Genomic DNA, 18,202 nt, shown 5'->3' on the forward strand with positions numbered 1-18,202 from the left:
GGCAGCATATCACCCTTTGCAAGAGCCAGGGCCAGGGTTGGTGCTAACAGGTGTGGGGACGGCAGGGGACACAAGAAACTTCTAAAATCAGAATATGGTAGTAATCATACACCTTATTAAGTACATGGAAAACATTGAATTGTATAATTTAAATGATTAATTATGTTATATGAAAATTCTATCAATAAAACTTGTTTCTGCCGGGCGGTGGTGGCGCACGCCTTTAATCCCAGCACTCGGGAGGCAGAGGCAGGCGGATCTCTGTGAGTTCGAGACCAGCCTGGTCTACAAGAGTTAGTTCCAGGACAGGCTCCAAAACCACAGAGAAACCCTGTCTCGAAAAAACCAAAAAAAAAAAAAACTTGTTTCTAAGCTGGGTAGTGGTGGTGCTTGCCTTTAATTCCAGTTCTCAGGAGACAGAGACAGGTAGATCTGTGGGAGTTCGAGGCCAGAGCAGGTTCCAGGACAGCCAGAGGTACACAGAAAAACCATGTCTTGAGAGAAAAAAAAATCTTGCTTTTCAAACTAAAAAATTTTAAATCGGGTTTTAAAAGAACTACCTTAATAATGATGTCTATTATACTCAAGAGTATTAATCTTTTAGGCTCCTAGCTTTTGAAATTTTATTTCAGCTGATATAGTCATTCAAAAAATTACTTTAAGGTACGGACATATGCCGGGCACTGAGTTCTTTAATTTAGTAGTTATCCTGTGTTCTCGGTCCTTGCATCTGTGTAGAACTCATAGCACACACCAGTTAGAAACTTAATTTTGATAAGTTCCATAAAGGAAAATATTAGTAAGTGGGAAACTTAACCATAGTCTAGTAGAGCAGATGACACCAGTGTCATGAAAAGCTTCCCATGGAAGAAATACGCACACTGGTGCTGTCTGAAGATGAACATAGAACAACCTCACAGGGAGAGCAGCAAAACCCTGATAGCAGGCACTGCAGCCTAGAGAACACTGACGGACTGACAGTGGGCGCTGCAGCCTAGAGAACAGTGGGCGCTGACAGTGGGCACTGCAGCCTAGAGAACAGTGGGCACTGACAGTGGGCGCTGCAGCCTAGAGAACAGTGATGGCACTGACAGTGGGCACTGCAGCCTAGAGAACAGTGGGCGCTGACAGTGGGCACTGCAGCCTAGAGAACAGTGACTGCGCTGACAGTGGACACTGCAGCCTAGAGAACAGTGACTGTGCTGACAGTGGGCGCTGCAGCCTAGAGAACAGTGGGCGCTGACAGTGGACACTGCAGCCTAGAGAACAGTGACAGCGCTGACAGTGGACACTGCAGCCTAGAGAACAGTGACGGCACTGACAGTGGACACTGCAGCCTAGAGAACAGTGACAGCGCTGACAGTGGACACTGCAGCCTAGAGAACAGTGACAGCGCTGACAGTGGACACTGCAGCCTAGAGAACAGTGACAGCGCTGACAGTGGACACTGCAGCCTAGAGAACAGTGGGCACTGACAGTGGGCACTGCAGCCTAGAGAACAGTGACGGTGCTGACAGTGGGCACTGCAGCCTAGAGAACAGTGACGGTGCTGACAGTGGGCACTGCAGCCTAGAGAACAGTGGGCACTGACAGTGGGCACTGCAGCCTAGAGAACAGTGGGCACTGACAGTGGGTACTGCAGTCTAGAGAACAGTGGGCGCTGACAGTGGGTACTGCAGTCTAGAGAACAGTGGGCGCTGACAGTGGGTACTGCAGCCTAGAGAACAGTGACTGTGCTGACAGTGGGCACTGCAGCCTAGAGAACAGTGACTGCGCTGACAGTGGACACTGCAGCCTAGAGAACAGTGGGCACTGACAGTGGGCACTGCAGCCTAGAGAACAGTGGGCGCTGACAGTGGGCACTGCAGCCTAGAGAACAGTGACTGCGCTGACAGTGGACACTGCAGTCTAGAGAACAGTGACTGCGCTGACAGTGGGCACTGCAGTCTAGAGAACAGTGGGCGCTGACAGTGGGCACTGCAGTCTAGAGAACAGTGACTGCGCTGACAGTGGGCACTGCAGCCTAGAGAACAGTGGGCACTGACAGTGGGCACTGCAGCCTAGAGAACAGTGACTGCGCTGACAGTGGGCACTGCAGCCTAGAGAACAGTGGGCACTGACAGTGGGCACTGCAGCCTAGAGAACAGTGGGCGCTGACAGTGGGCACTGCAGCCTAGAGAACAGTGGGCGCTGACAGTGGGCACTGCAGTCTAGAGAACAGTGACGGTGCTGACAGTGGGCACTGCAGTCTAGAGAACAGTGACTGCGCTGACAGTGGGCACTGCAGCCTAGAGAACAGTGGGCACTGACAGTGGGCACTGCAGCCTAGAGAACAGTGGGCGCTGACAGTGGGCACTGCAGCCTAGAGAACAGTGATGGCGCTGACAGTGGGCACTGCAGCCTAGAGAACAGTGGGCACTGACAGTGGGCACTGCAGCCTAGAGAACAGTGACTGCGCTGACAGTGGGCACTGCAGTCTAGAGAACAGTGGGCGCTGACAGTGGGCGCTGACAGTGGGCACTGCAGCCTAGAGAACAGTGGGCGCTGACAGTGGGCACTGCAGCCTAGAGAACAGTGAAAGGAGGGTGCCCTGTCCTGGTTACTTCCACTGAGTTATCTTAATGATGACACCCAGTCCAAATTCTACCAGCATCTTCACACAGTGGGGCTCTAGGAATGGTAACTTCATCCTGTTTTCCAAGCTAAAAATTGGTGATGTAGCTGGCCTCCATACCCTGGAAACAGGCATATTGGTTATATACCCTGGAAACAGGGATATTTGAAATTTGGATTCTTCCTACAAAAAAATGATTAATAGGTATTGAAACAGGAGCTCTGTGGAAGAAAATAGGGAGAAAAGAAAAGCAAAAACACTCACCGTTTTTCCCTAGGTCAGGACTTGGATGGTAGTGACACTTACCTTTGGTCCCTGCCTTCCTGTGGGTGCTCGGTCCTCTTCTGTGCATGCCTTACTCTGCAGGAGAGAAGTTCTCAGAAGCAGACTCAAAATCAACTGTGAAGGCCTGGCGGTGGTGGCGTAAGCCTTTAATCCCAGCACTCGGGAGGCAGAGGCAGGCGGATCTCTGTGAGTTCGAGGCCAGCCTGGTCTACAAGAGCTAGTTCCAGGACAGGCTCCAAAGCTACAGAGGAACCCTGTCTCGAAAAACCAAAAAAAAAAAAAAATCAACTGTGAGCTCAGAAAGGCTGCAGTACTCTGTATCTTCAAAGAGACTGGGTTATTTTTTCTGAACTTTTATGGAGTAGTTTTAGAACTTCAGAAAAATGTAACTGAAAGTACAGCAAATTCCTGTGCAGTGCATTGTTGCACCCCCATGTTACAGTGGCTCCCACTGGCACCAACTCCCAAATTTCCTGTTACTAACTTGATTGTGCTTTTTGAGATGGTTTCACTGTATTAGCTGAAGCTGGTCTAGAACTCTTGACCTTCCTGCCCCCACCTCCTGCACACTGGGATCCAGGCATGCCCTACCCTGCCTGGTTTTTTTTTAATTTATTTATTTGTTTGTTTGTTTTTTTGTTTGTTTGTTTAAATTTATTTATTTATTAAGGATTTCTGCCTCCTCCCCGCAACCGCCTCCCATTTCCCTCCCCCTCCCCGATCAAGTCACCCTCCCTCATCTGCTCGAAGAGCAATCAGGGTTCCCTGACCTGTGGGAAGCCCAAGGACCGCCCACCTCTATCCAGCCTGGTTTAGCATCTTGAATTAGTGTTGTGTGTCTGTTATCACTGATAGCCCAGCATTGACACATTATTAACTAAAAGCCAGAGTCTACACTGGGTTTCTTTGTCTATATCACAGTACCATGCAGAATAGTGTCACTAACGTAAATCCTCATACTCTACCTGTGTGTCCCTTCTTCCCCCAAATACTCAGTAATCACAAACCTTTCCACCCTGTCTAGTTATAATTGCATGTTACGAAGCCATTTTAGGCTGACTTCTGTCACCAAGCATTGATGGTTCATTTGTGTGTGTTGTAATTTACTAACATTCTTTTCACTGTTAAATCTGTTCCCCTGTGCACACACATAGATATGCAGACACATACAAATATAGATATCAAGGAAATCTATATTAAATCTAATTAAATCTTGAATAGATAAAGTAGAGATTTTTTTATTTTTAATTTATATTCATTAATGTTTTGCCTGTGAGGGTGTCAGATCCCCTGGAACTGGAGTTACAGACAGTTGTGAGCTGTCATGTGGGTACTAGGAATTTAACCCAGGTCCTCTGGAAGAGCAGCCAGTGCTATTAACTACCGAGCCATCTTGCCTACAAGTTCAGATGTTATTAAACACAGGACAGCACTGGAGGACTCTCTGAAGACAGCCTTGCTTCAGAATCTGAGTGCCTAACGCCTGTCAGTGGTCTCCCATTGCTTCAACACTCAGAACCTTGGCACATTTTCTGGGGCATTTTATTTAAAATGTGGAACATTTTAGGTTTTTTGTTTTTCCCTGCCTCATTTACTCATAGGACTTGGTTAGGCAAGATCCAGATGTTATTTCTCTGAAGCCAGGTGTGGATAAAACAAGGGACCTTTATCATCGGCATTGCATGTATTAGGGGGTGGTACCTGTGTGGAGGTCAGAGAACAACTGAAAAGAGTGGACTCTTGCCTTCCACCATTTGGTTCCTGGGGAACAAACTTGGGTCGGCAGGCCTGGCCCGTGTTCTCTTTTGTGCACTGTACTTCTTTAAAACAGAAAAGAAGGCAACACTGAATTACTCCCCTGGGAATTCTCAGGCAACTATGAAATGTAAAGTTATTTCCACTTCTCTCTCTCTCTCCCTCCCTCCCTCCCTCCCTCCCTCCCTCCCTCCCTCCCTCTCTCTCTCTCTCTCTCTCACACACACATGCACAGCTGAGTAAGGAAAAGGAAAAATTAGTAGCTTAAGAAGAGAAAAATTACCTGCCGTTTTACCAAAGTGGGTCACTAGTATAGATAATGTTTCATGCTGAATTCAACCTTAGAAACTAGAGTGTTGGTTGCTAGTAATGAAAAATGCATTTTTTTTGTTTTATTTTAAAATAAAAATCACTTAACTAACAAAAACATCATAGCCAGGGGTTAAGTAAGCCACCCAAGCATACACTTGTCCAGTTCTAAACTGTATACATCCCAGCAAACTTCTATACAATTAGAATAAAATAATTGATTATGAAGTGTTGCGTATCTTTAAAAGCTAATCATGCACAAATCATATTAAAATGATTCTGCTATGAATTCAGTGTTTACTTTTTTTCTTTTAAAAGATGGTGAAAAGGCGGATATTTCTGTGAACATGTATGAAGATATCAACATTATCACTGGTGCACTTAAACTGTACTTCAGGGATCTGCCAATTCCTCTCATCACGTATGATGCCTACCCCAAGTTCATAGAGTCTGCCAGTAAGTACAAACGTGTGGGTCCCCCACCCAGTACGCTGCCTCTCCCCAGGAACCGCTTTTCCTGCCCTTCATCCCCTGCAGCTCTCTCCACGGTCCAGTCCAAGTGTCTGCAAGACTTATATTTCTCTAGCCCAGATCATCCATGCCTTCTGCCCTTAGTTTTGTACTCTACTGCTTTTCCAAAATAATCTGTTCCGTACTGCTTGGACGTTGACCGGCGTCCAGTAAAATAAACCCAAGGTCGGAACAAGACTTCAGTCTTGTTTGATTCAGCAAACTGATCCTGTCAGTTTCGGTACTTACCCTGAGTGTGCAGGCCCTCAGAGCTCACAGACGACCTCTGGCTCATAAGTGTGTGCTCCCGGGAACATGGCTCTGCATCATCGAGGAGTTTGCTTGGTTTTGCTTTGTTTTCAGAATTAAGAAACTGAACTCAGGCCTCAGCCAGAGTTTTGGTTTTTCCTTTTTTAATTCTAGTTGAGAAGAAAATGGATCATTTGCAAAATTGTGTTTCAAAATTCATACCTGAAATTCACATCTTACCCTTTAAAGAAGGGAAATCTTAACAGATTTTAGGTGTTGACATCACGTTTTTTTTTTAAGAAAAGATAATCTATTCCTGTCATTTTGCTTCTGTCTGTAAACCCATATGTCCTCCCTTTAAATAATAGCATCACTTCCTTAGTGATGTAGTGATTCCTCTGCTTTGCTTCTTCACGTGGACTTTCACAGAGCTGTGGTATCCTTTGTTCTCAGTCCAGCTTGAGAAAGTCTGACCAGAAATTAGAAGATGTGGGTGGCACTAACTGTCCCATCTTAGGGTGGACTCGGTATTGGCCGTGGTTGTCCAGGGAGTTTGCAGGCAGCCCTCAGCTGTGGCCCCAGACTGGAAGCATGTCCCCTGTGGAGGGCTACTCACCCAGCCTGGCTCTGAACCTCATACCCAAGCTGGAAACACCCAAGCCTCTTGTCAGATCCTGAGGCTTTGGGCTCCACGTTCTCTCACCTTCTTTCCCACCCACCTTGACTGCCTAGGAACACCTTTCCCTTTGTTTTTCTTCCAAACCAATTGCCATTGCTGTGGGGTTTGTTTCAGAAACCTTCCTTTCTGAAATCAGCAAACCCCCTTTTCCCCCAAATGGAGAGAAAAAAATGTCTCCTTTATAATCTAAACTGGTAAGTGATTTGTGTGACACCAAAGCCCCTGGTATCCTCCCCGTGCTTCCTGTACATGTATGGTTCCTGTGTGGTGCTGATGGCTGTGAACACAGTGTCCTTTCCCGCTGGAGTCAGCTTCCTGCTTTAGTGTCTAATTCAGGCATCCCTCAAAAAACACAGAAGGAAGAGCAAAGGCCTTGGCAATTACAGAGCTATAACTGAGCTGCCTGCCACTAGCCAAGGTCACGTTGCTAGAAGTGGTCCTGCACCCCAACCTGTTTGTCCTTGCTCTGTCTACTCTGCACCCCGCCTAGCCTCTGCAGGAACCAGGAGAAGACCTGTGACGGTGGAGAGACCCCCTTCAAGTGATGGACACTTGCTAATGTAGTCAACTCTTTACCTTTAAAACATCTCAGTTTCCACCCCCCAGAAATCTCTGGTATTGTTTACCATGCCTTCACAGCAGAAATCAGTTAGGTTAAAGCTTTTTTTTCTGCAAAATCTAGCGGAGCTGTGCTGTAGCAGCTTTTCCCCAACTCCCACATGACAGCTGACGAGAGAGGCTGAGGGCAGGAGATGGATGCTGGTGTGCGGAGCCAGATCACCCTGCAGGCTGCACAGCCTCTGGAGCCCTGAAGTCTGAGGCTGCCACCCCTTCTTCCTCTGTTCCCCAGTGGAGACTCTGTTGCTCTAGAACAGAGGCCCAGAGGCAGGCCTTCCTACAGATTCTTTTCAGAAGCCAGCATCCGTGAGCACTCTGTAACCATGGTGAAAACCATGTGGGGGACTGTCCCCAGACCAGGAGCCGGAGCACTTATTTTCCAGATCTTAGACAGTCACATCTCTTCCTAAGTGTGCAGCCTTGGATGAGCCTGGCCGGGAGAACTTTCTGGGTCTTCTCTACTGAACTTCTCTATAGAGAATTAACAGTGCATGCTCCAGGTGCACCTTAATTAACTCCTGACCCAGGCCCCGAGTGTTTACTTCCTAGCCCTCAGTATCCACGCTTTCCTGGACCATCTTTCCTGGTCCTTCCCCAGCCCTCAGCCGTGCATTCCTTCTCTTCTCGTTACATCCCCACCCTGGGCCTTATTCCCATTGTGGGGCGGGTGGTGGCCATGACTGGGTTTCTTGCTGCACTGGCATCCCTTCAGGACATGATTGCCACCTCAGGTGTTATTTACCCCAGAGCCTGGGAGTCCCTCATTTCAGTAATAGTTAGGTGTTAAATATTTGTTGACTATTAAGCTTGGAATTTTACCTGGAGATGCACAGACTTAAGTCACTAAATAAATATTCTAAGCGATTACATAGCTAGACTTTCTCCTTTAATTCATTGTTTAGTTTGGAGGTTGGGTTGGTTGGTTGGTTTTCCTGGTTTTGGTTTTGGTTTGTTTGTTGAGTCAGGGTTTCTCTGTATGGCCCTGGCTGTCCTGGAACTCACTCTGGCTGATCGCGAACTCAGATTTATCTTCCTCTGCTTCCTGAGTGCTGGGATTTAAGGCCACTGCCCGGCTTCAGTCTTGTCTTGAAACCACCAGTACCTGCGCTCTTGCTGCTTTTCTGTAGACAGCCAGGCCACTGATGGTGGACGGGTGTGACAATCACGAAACCCACTTGTGTCTAGAGAAACCTGCCCGCCGCGATGCCCTCCCATCCCCCACATGCCGGACTGTCTATATTTGATGACCGCTAATCTGATGATATCCAGTTGTCTCTGAACACCTTCCATTTTTTCCTGCTTACCTCTTAAATTACGCCATAACAGTCTTGGGACTAAAAGTTTCGTTCTCTAGAAAATTGACAATTGGCAATACTTGTGTGCATGGGAGAACGGGGAGGAGGGGGAAGAGGTGGGGGGCTGATGTCCAGGGGAGACTCTCTGGTCAGTTTGAGTCAGGTATTCAGTACATTTTACCATGTTCCCACTGGAACCAGAGGGGAATACAGGGGGAAGGTGCTCTTTCTGCAACAGCAGGTTCATCCAGGTCAGCACGTTGATTTGTCCATCTGAAAATCTCAGATAGCGCTATCCCCCAGACCTCCCTCCCTCCCAACGGTCTGCATCCAAACCTTGATTATTCCTTGTTCTCAGGTTTTTCTTACACATTCCCCATCAGGAACTCTCATGGACTCCACCTTCGAAATATACTCAGAATAAAACAGTCTCTCATCGTTCCCACTGCTGTCATCTCCAAAGTACTGTCGCGACCCCTGTCTGTGTTAGCTGCTGGAATGGTCTCCCTGCCGTTACTCGTGCCCTTCGGTAGTTTGAGCTCTGCATGGCACCTAGAGGAAGGGAACCATAGAAAATGAACGGGTAAACAGCACTTGCCACACATGCCATGTGGTAGAGAGAACTCACCTCCACACACATGCTCGTGTGGTAGAGAGAACTCACCTCCACACACATGCCATGTGGTAGAGAGAACTCACCTCCACACACATGCCACGCGTACTCACACACACAAATAAATAAGTGCCTAAATAAATAGCATGTTTAAATGTTTGCAGCCCAACTTCGTTCATAGCCTTCCCATTCCTCTCCGTAAATCTTCAGAGTTGATTTGCCCCCAGCTAACATGAGAAAACGTGTTTTCCTCTGACATCACCCCTTCCTTCTCATCTGCAGCCGCATCTGCCCCACTGCCCCCAGTCTTACCAGCACGTGCTCTCTGCTCAGTTCAGCTGGGACCCTCCTCCCTCCTCAGCTCGTTCCTTCACTCTGAGGCTGTACTCAAGACCTTTCCTTCACAGTGAGCTTTTTCCTGACCTTTAAAGTCCAAGTGCCCGCGCTTGCATCCTTTGGGCTGTCTCACCGTTCCCTGTGGAGTCTATGCAGCGATGCTGGCTCGGTCTTTACTGTGCACCCCTCCAGGAGGAGCTAAGCTCCCTGAGCTAGCACACCAGTGCTCTCTGCAGCCTCCCACTGTCTCAAGCTTCTCCTAGTCGAGATGAATTGTAGAAATTAAAAAGGAAAATCTGCTTTTAATTTCTGAAATCATGTAGTTTCAAATTAATTTAGCCCTATACTAAGAGCTAGCTTTCCACAGTAAACAGAATTTCCTTTTCTTTATTCTAGAAATTCAATTACTGAATTTAAGTGTCTGAGAAAATAGCTGTGTTATGAACAGATACCCTTTAAAGTCCCCACGATTTGGAAGTCATGCATTATCTATCATGGCAAAAGGCAAAGAACACATTCTTTGTTATAAAGAAATGAAGCAGGGATGGAGGAAGCATTGGACCAAAGCTGCGAAGCAGTCAAAAATTCTTTTGAACTAAAAAGCTTCCGTCACTATCACACTTTGAGAATCATCTGGCCTGCTTCGCCACACTTGAAGCTCAGCCTTTGTTCTTCCCTGGCCTTTACTGGGCCCGGTGTACAGAGTGTACACGGTACACGTTGTCCTCCAGCTGAGCTGTGGGTACAGGCGGGACCAGAGTTGAGCTGTCCGTCTGAAACAGACAGAGGCTTCTGGGCAGGTGGAACCTTCCCAGCACTTGAAGGACTCCAGTGCAAGGCCTTGTTGTGGTTGGGCTGAGAGCAGCGTTTACAGCACTCCTTGTAAGCAGAGTGAGAATGCGCTGTGGTGCTTCTTCAAGAGCACAGGGTTGCAACAGCTTCAGCTGTTGGTGTTACAGGTGTGACTGATAGATCGAGCAGAGTTGCCACAGTAACAGCCTGGTGTGTGAGCCCGCAGTGCAGATCTGAGGTCCAGAGGGAGGTCTTCCCTTCCAGGTGGACTCCTTTGGAAAAACCCCCTTCTCCTAGTACCCCACCGTGGCACAGCACACTTAGAGCTGCCTGTCGTGTGTTCTTCAGAACACAGTCTCAGAATTGGGGAGTCCTCATGCTTTGACTTAACACACAATATAATAACTACAGCAAACAAATGTTAGGTGAGATATTTCTTGGCTTAGAAAGATGAAGGGCTGGGGTATTGCTCTGTGGTAGAGAACTTGCCTAGTATGTATGAGGCATGGGTTCTGCCCATACCACTGCAAAGCAAAACAATGTCATTATAAAAAAAAAGAAGAAAAGATTATCAATAAGGTTTTGCCAGGAGTCACAAGAGGCCGTGGATTAGCTTGTCTTGTATACTATGGTATACAAATATTTTGAGCAATATGTATGTCCATAATTTCTCAGATGAACTCGTTAGAGTGTACAGGCTTTCTCTGTGAGTCTCCATGTGTCTGGACTTGTCAGTTACATTCCGGATCTCCAGTGTGTCCATTTCCTCAGTTGCTGCACCCAAGACCTACAGGTGGGAAAAATCAACCCTGTCCCCACATTGAACCTAGGATGGCATTGGACAGTTGTTTTTGTTCTGTGAGAAGTCAGTTTTGCTTGCTTTACAAAAGCATGGAAGAGTGTTCCATAAGCATTCCCATCCGTTTTCCACTAGCGCATATCTCCTTGCTATTGTAGAAATCATGGACCCTGACGAGCAGTTGGAGACCCTTCATGAAGCACTGAGACAGCTGCCGCCTGCCCACTGCGAGACCCTCCGGTACCTCATGGCCCATCTGAAGAGGCAAGTGCAGCCTGTAGCTTACTGCTGTATTACAGCCAAATCTCAAGAATAAAATTAAGCAAAAGGTGAAAGAGAGGACATGTTCTCTTGAGTGAACGCGTAGGTGCATAGCGGCATTGTCTTATGAGAAATTGCATTAGTTGGTAAAGGGTGCTAAAAATATTGTACCCTGCAGTACCCTGGCATCCATGCCTTGCCCTTCTAGACCTGCTTGTAAGGATGCTCGTGTTCTGCAGACACTGGTGAGTGTTTTGGAGGAGGAGAGGGCTGCTGCCGTCAGTTTGTGGGGCAGCTCACTTTATTCTTAGCTTATCGCTCCAATTAAGCACTTCAGGCTTGAGATGGGATTTTAGACTACTTTACTGCCCTTACCAACACCAGAAAGTGGCGCACAGTGATGGAGTCAGGAGGAATGCTTCCCGTTAAGAGTTTTAAGCTATTTTATGATTGATGGTGATCAATCTCTACCAGCTGAAACAAAAATTTCACAGTTATATGACGTCAGCAGATTTAGGGCCTCAAACTCAAATAGAAACACAAATTCTAAATGCCCCAAAGCATGCGTTGTCCAGAAGCACACATGCATTTCAGACACGCGTGGATGCCCGCCCCGTTCTTCTTTTCTTCCTCCTCTTCCTTCTTGTCTTTGATTTTGAGACAGTGTCTTGCTGTGTGACTCTGGCTGACCCGTGACTTACTGTACAGGCCAGGTTCATCTCCGCCTCACAGAGACCCGCCTGCCTCACCTCTGTAGTGCTGGGATTAAAGGTGTGTGCCACCATGCCCAGCTCTTTCCCACTGAAAGGCGCCGTGAGTGAGTTCATGCTTCCTTTGGGTGTGCTCACAACTCATGCATGCCATTGTCAATTAAAGTCAGCTTCATATTTGACTTTAGTTCTGTGTTCTATAATAAGAATCACTCTCTAAGATGGTCTGTTCTGATGCTGTAGGGTGCTAGGAAGAGAGACAGACCTGAGACTGTCCTGACTGTAGGCCACTCCTCCCTGCCCCCACAGCTGCTCTCCTAGACACTCAGTCTCACTTTGCAGAAAGGCCCAAGGGGAGCCAGAGAGCCAAGGAAGGGGAGGGCAGACCTCTTCTCCTTCCCCCTCAAGTATCTGAACCCACACGGACTTTAAAATCTTTATCAACATGACCTACTTCAAAAGAAGTCGCATTCCTTGAAGTTTCTGAGAAGCACAGGAAAGCAGCCTGGGAGAGCTAGCCAGTAGCCACAGGCTTGGACGCGACTCTGGCTTTCATCTGGGTGCTCAGATTGCTGGAGCCCCTGCGTCACTGAAGTCATCTGTCCTTCCCTGTGTTTTCAGAGTGACCCTTCACGAGAAGGAGAACCTGATGAGTGCAGAGAACCTTGGGATCGTGTTTGGGCCAACCCTCATGAGATCCCCAGAACTAGACCCGATGGCCGCCCTCAACGACATACGCTATCAGAGACTGGTGGTGGAGCTGCTGATCAAAAATGAAGACATTTTATTTTAGAGTTTTGATTTGAGGAAAAAAGAAATGTTTTACAGATGAAGGAATGTTTTCTAGTAATTTAATTAGCTTCACTAGCTGAATTGTTTCTTGGTTAAAGGTTTGGCCAAACACCCAGACTGAATGAAGGAACTCCTTGTCATTTCCGTAGCACCACTCAGCTGTCCCTGTAAAACCAAAACACACGCTTTCCGGTCTGGAAATCCTGGGTGTTTATCATGTTAAGAGAAACTCAAGCTCCTGCATGACCCCCTGTTTGGTGAGGAAACCCCACATCAAGGAATCTCAGACGTGAACCTGCACCGCCTCTCTGCCCTGGGTTTCCTGTGCCTGTCACCCAGCATGCTGCCCAGAGTAAACTGTCATGACTTTGCCATCGGTTTCTGACTCTTGCACACTCACGCACACACGCATAGGCAGCGCCCTGCCATCCACCCACCCCACACTCGGTTCCTCCCCAGCTCTGTCCTCTACCATAGTGCTTTCTCTCCAGCAAAGCAGGATGTCTGCGGGTCCGCCACTTCAGTAAGCTACCCTACCAGTACAAGTGCACCACACGGCGTTTTCTGTTAAATTATTGGTTTTCAGCTGTAAAGTTATATTTTTACCTGGCATGCAGTTGTTAATTTATTAAATTTGGCTTTTAGAAATCAAAACTACTCATAGCTTTTTTTCTTGCCATGGGGAGAATAGTTAGAAAGTTGTACTTGGCATTAGTTAGCACCAGTTGCCTCCCTTCCCCTGCCTGTTGGTCACTAAGGGATTATAGTAATCTCCTAAAACAGTTTATACTGCCTAGAATCATCATTCACTTACTGGATTTATTCTTTCTTCTCCTATTACTCTGGCAGAAGTCTGTAATGTTTTCTCCACTTTGGGGTCAGTTTTCCTCGAGATTCCTAAGGTGAACAGGGCTCCCTGTCTGGAACAGCTAGGGCTATGTGCATGAAGCTTTAACACACAGCTGAGCAAATGCCAAGGCAGCTTGTCAGGGGGTCTGCACTGGATACCGAGAGTCCCATCCGTGCCAGACTGCCACCAGTCAGCCATGTGGCTGTGAGCAGACAGCCATCTCCTTCTCTCTTGGACTGTGAGATGAGCACCCGCATAGAGCTGAGGTTCCATCTGCTTTAAACAATAAAACAAAACTTGTATGGTAATTCACACCTGTAATCCCAGCACTTGGGAGGAAAAAGTGGGAGGATCGAGTTCAGGGCCAGCCTCGGGTACCTGAGACTCTCTCAAGCCAACACTCAGTGGAACAGCTGGGTACAGCAGTGTATTATGGTCCTAACTACTGGGGAGGCTGAAGGAGGAGCAGCATTTGAGTCCAAGAGTTCAAGACCAGCCCAGGCAACGTGGTGAAATAAATAATAAAAGGTGAAAATGAAATACGTTCCTGCCCCAGAGTGGTGGGAGCTGGTGGAAGCGCAAGGCTTTCTCATTCCATGCTTCCTCCTCTGGGCTATAGTGGGCACGGGCAGTTTGCTCTTTTACTACTGTTCACATTGAGGGAAAGTGTGGCTGCCCAGCTGTCTTTTAACCAGTGTCTGATGACAAATGTCACCACACTGTGATATGGGATTCCCCTCTCTATGCTGTGAATTCTTATAGATTAATAAAGAATCTGTCTTGGGCCTGGCAGGGCAGAACAGAGGTAGATGGGGAAAACTGCATGCTGGGAGAAAGAAGGCAGAGTTAGGAGAAGCCATGGAGCTCTGCTGGAGACAAATACCAGAACTTTACCCAGTAAGCCATAACCTTGTGGCAATACACAGATTAATGGAGATAGGTTAATTTAAAAGATATGAGTTAGCCAGAAATATGCTTAAGCTATTGACCAAACAGTATTACAAATAATATGGTTTCTGTGTGATTATTTCGGGGCTGAGAAGCCGGAACAAAACAAGCGGCCTCCTACAGCAACACTGAGCAGTGTGGAACAGAACACACAGATTGGTTAGATACCGAGTAAATCGTCTTCAAAGTGGAAGCAAATCACAGGGTGGGGATCAGCTCAGCAGAATCCTTACCTAGCATGTGCAGAGAATTTGAATAGCTACACTGAAAACTAATGGTAAAACAGTTACAGCCATGAAGCTCATCCATATTTAAGCACACATCTCATAGATCAGGGCCTTTATTTAAAAAAAAAAAACTGTCAAGGCATCTAAAAGAGCTGACAGGCTTCCTGGATTTTGAGACAGGATCTCTATACCATCTGGCATGGGACTTAACTATGTAGCAAGCAAGACTCAAACTTCCAGCAATCCTCCTGCCTCAGTCCTCTAAGCTCTGGGATTATAGGTATGAGTCACATGTCAGGCCTTACAATATCTTTTAATTATTCTAAATTGTCAGATGCAATTTTCCCTGATTGCCCAATTTTTTTTGTAATTGATGGAGTTACTGCTGTGGCCCAAGGCTCCGAATCAAGCCAAGCAGACACCAGAGGATACCGCAAGACAAGATTTAATACCAAGCAGCACAAAAGGAGTGAGAGAGGGGAGGGGGCTGGTTGATCAGGGCCACAGACCCGAGCCGAACCGCAGCCCTGAATGCCAGCTGAAGCAAGTATTTAAGCACAAAATCACAAACATTTGTTGCCAAGTTACAGTTAAAATTTTCGCCAATCGGGACTTAAGAGAATAGGGGCTGCCTTGAATGTTCAGTTCCGTCATTGCCAGCCGACACAATGGATTTGTTTGTTCCTTCCACTGTTAGAAATAGCTGTAATCGAGAACTAGAGAGGCGTAAGGACTGTTCCTGTGGTTTAGGAGGAGGTGGGTCAGCCACTGGAAGGTTCCCAGCTCCCCCAGGGCCTGCGAACCTAAACTCTGTTTCCTTCTGCAGGTAAAATGGAGGCTGAGTTCAAAATGGCAGGACAGGTGCTTTGTGCCTGCTCCAGACGTGATCATTTAAGTAAGGTGCTCTATATTACGGGTGGTTGCTGCGGCTTCATGTATGGCTGGGTCCCCTCAGGTCCTTGTAATTCATTGGGAATTTTCCAAATCGTCACATTTGCCAATTCCATCCATTTGGCACAGTCCTTTGGTCTTTGTTTTTCCTGTAAACTGAAGGTTGGGTGAGGCTCTGACCTACCTACCTCCCGACTTAGAGACTGGGACTCAACTTGCGGCTTGAACAACCTTCCTGCCTCTGCCTTCTGAGTAGCGGGGACATGCAGCATGTGGGCCACCATAAGAAACTTGTGAAACCACAGCTTTCCGAGGAGAGCCTTCACCCTAAAAACTTGCGTTGAACTGGTGTGGGTACTGGCGATCCCTGGGCTTTGTTGTTTATTTATGTACATGGGTGTTCGGCCTGCGTGAATGTCTGTGTATGTATGTGCCTGGTGCCCATGGAGACCAGAAGATGGTATTGGCTCCCCTGGAACTGGAGTTATAGATGGTTGTGAGCTATCCTGTGGACGCTAAGAATCAAACCCAGGTCCTCTGCAAGAACAGCCAATGTTCTTAACCCCTGAGCCATCTCTCCAGCCCCCAGATCTTTTGTCCTACAGAGCCTCAAATGTGCTCGTTCTGTTACGTTTCAGAATTGCTAACCTGACTCCTCGAGGGACCACAGATGTCCCTCTCAGTCACACCAGCTCTCAGAGAGGTGCTGTGGGGTTAGTGGAGATTTTCACCGTCCCGGAGCCCCGAGGCTGGTGTCAGATTACAGAAGTACCCTGGCCCTGGGAGTGTCTGGCTGAGAGGACAGCAGGCTGAAGACGCTGGGGCTTAGAGTTGCTGACCGCAGCTGCCTCATGGTCCAGGCCGCTGCTACAGGAGGGGCTGCAATGCAGGCTTACCTGTGGCATTGCTACTGTGCTGACTCTGCTCACCCCCACTCCCCAGAACCAAGTGTCCCCTCTGCTGCTGCAGGAGACCCCTCTGGAAAACCAGCTCCTCACCGCATAGCTTGCCGCAGCAAAAACCTGTTAAATTCTTCCTGTAACTTCCTTCACACCTGAAACAAAGCCACACTCCTTGTCATGGCTGACAGCCTGCTGTGGCTGGACCCACGCCTACTTCTCTAACCACGTCAGACTTGAGCATCCTCATCACCTGAACAACTTGGGTAGCAATTTTCCAGGCCCCACTCCGAATTCCTGAGGTAAAGCCTGGAGTAGGGCCCAAGGCTTCCATTTCTAAGCGCGTGTAGTGATGCGACACCTACAAGGGTCCCAGGATCCCACTCTGGGAGCCGCTGGCCTGGGGTTTCTAGAACCTCACTGCCCACTAGATCACCGCAGGTCAACGAAATCCAAGGGTGTGTTGGCAAGGCTTGGGCAGACAGCATCCGGGGTCATTCTATAGTCCCCTTTTGCTAATTGTAGCGGCTTCATTTCCTCTGGGTGTGTTACAATGCACTAGGAATTTGCTTCAAGTAGAATCAAATAGCAGACGTGGGAGAAACGGTTGTCACGGCGTTTCTGCACAAAGAAACAGGAGGCAGGGCACAGCCAGACACACAGGGCCTCGCGGGGAAGAAGTCAGTGGCTAGAAAGCATACTGGCTGGGCCTGGGCCAGAGCCTTTATCAGGTTCAAGTTAAGGACTCGCCAGTAGAATAGTGTCCTAGGCGGTGGCCCGTGGTGCTAATCCCTGTTCCCACCTGGCTCTGGTGATTTAGTGCAAGAACACTGACTTGATGACAGGGGTTGTTGGCTCTGGATTGCTTTGGCATCTCAAAGGGGAATCCTTTGCGCTCTCTAGGAATTGGCTAGATATGGGAGGGCACTCTCCAAGATATGGAAAATACAGAAAAGAATGAAGTTAATTAGTCCGAAGTCCTTGCTTTTTTCCAGTGTCACCTCCCTGTTTCTGACCCACAGCTGACTCTGTCCTCAGTACAGTCTTCTCTTCTTCCTCTTCCTCCTCCTCTTACTCTTCTTCTTCTCCTTCTCCTTTTCTTCTTCTTCTTCTTCTTCTTCTTCTTCTTCTTCTTCTTCTTCTTCTTCTTCTTCTTCTTCTTCTTCTTCTCCTCCTCCTCCTCCTCCTCCTCCCTCTTCCTCTTCTTCTTCTCCTCCTCCTTCTCCTTTTCTTCTTCTCCTTCTTCTTTTCTCATTTTAATTGTTTGGATAGGAATGTGCTATACATTTTCCTCCCCCTCCCCCTCAATATGTTCTTATTGACATTTGATTCTAAATTGCACAACTCACTAAATATAAAGTGGGTCTAAGTCAGAAAAAGGGAACGAGAGTTCATCAAACCTTATAGAAATCAGAATGAATCATATCAACACCTACTTGTTACTTAAAACCCTTTATTAGGAGACTAGGGAGGATCACTAGAAACCGCTGAAGGACGTTTTTATGTAACAGGAATTAAGCTCAAGGCCCTGATACCACAACAGTAGTTTGTGTTAGAGGTGATCAATAGCTTCAGAATTCTTCATTCCCTGGCTGAGACTAAAAGTCCATGGGAGTTGAAACTGGGTTGTTCTGAGAGTTCTCTGGTGGAACTTGAAAGCTGGTACCCCAAACACTGCTATTTCACAAGTGAGTTGGTAATCTTCTGCCCTTGGCACAGGGCTGTGTGCCAGTTAGGGTTAGCATATACTCAAAAGTTGCTTCAGATTAA

At 47.5% G+C, this 18,202-nt stretch overlaps 1 protein-coding gene across 4 annotated transcripts in view; it reads left to right on the plus strand.

Moving 5' to 3' along the window:
• Chn1 (chimerin 1) overlaps positions 1 to 13,271 on the plus strand; it is a 140,090-nt gene extending 126,819 nt beyond the window's left edge. For all 4 annotated transcript variants that reach the window (XM_075984863.1, XM_075984865.1, XM_075984864.1 and 1 more), the window contains 3 exons: positions 5,282 to 5,419; positions 11,013 to 11,118; positions 12,447 to 13,271. In XM_075984863.1, the coding sequence (XP_075840978.1) occupies positions 5,282 to 5,419; positions 11,013 to 11,118; positions 12,447 to 12,618 (416 nt within the window). In that variant the 3' untranslated portion in view covers positions 12,619 to 13,271. The remainder of the gene's footprint in view (positions 1 to 5,281; positions 5,420 to 11,012; positions 11,119 to 12,446) is intronic.
• The last annotated feature ends 4,931 nt before the right edge of the window (positions 13,272 to 18,202 follow it).

Source organism: Microtus pennsylvanicus, chromosome 9 (genome assembly GCF_037038515.1).
Source record: "Microtus pennsylvanicus isolate mMicPen1 chromosome 9, mMicPen1.hap1, whole genome shotgun sequence".
Taxonomy (NCBI): domain Eukaryota; kingdom Metazoa; phylum Chordata; class Mammalia; order Rodentia; family Cricetidae; genus Microtus; species Microtus pennsylvanicus.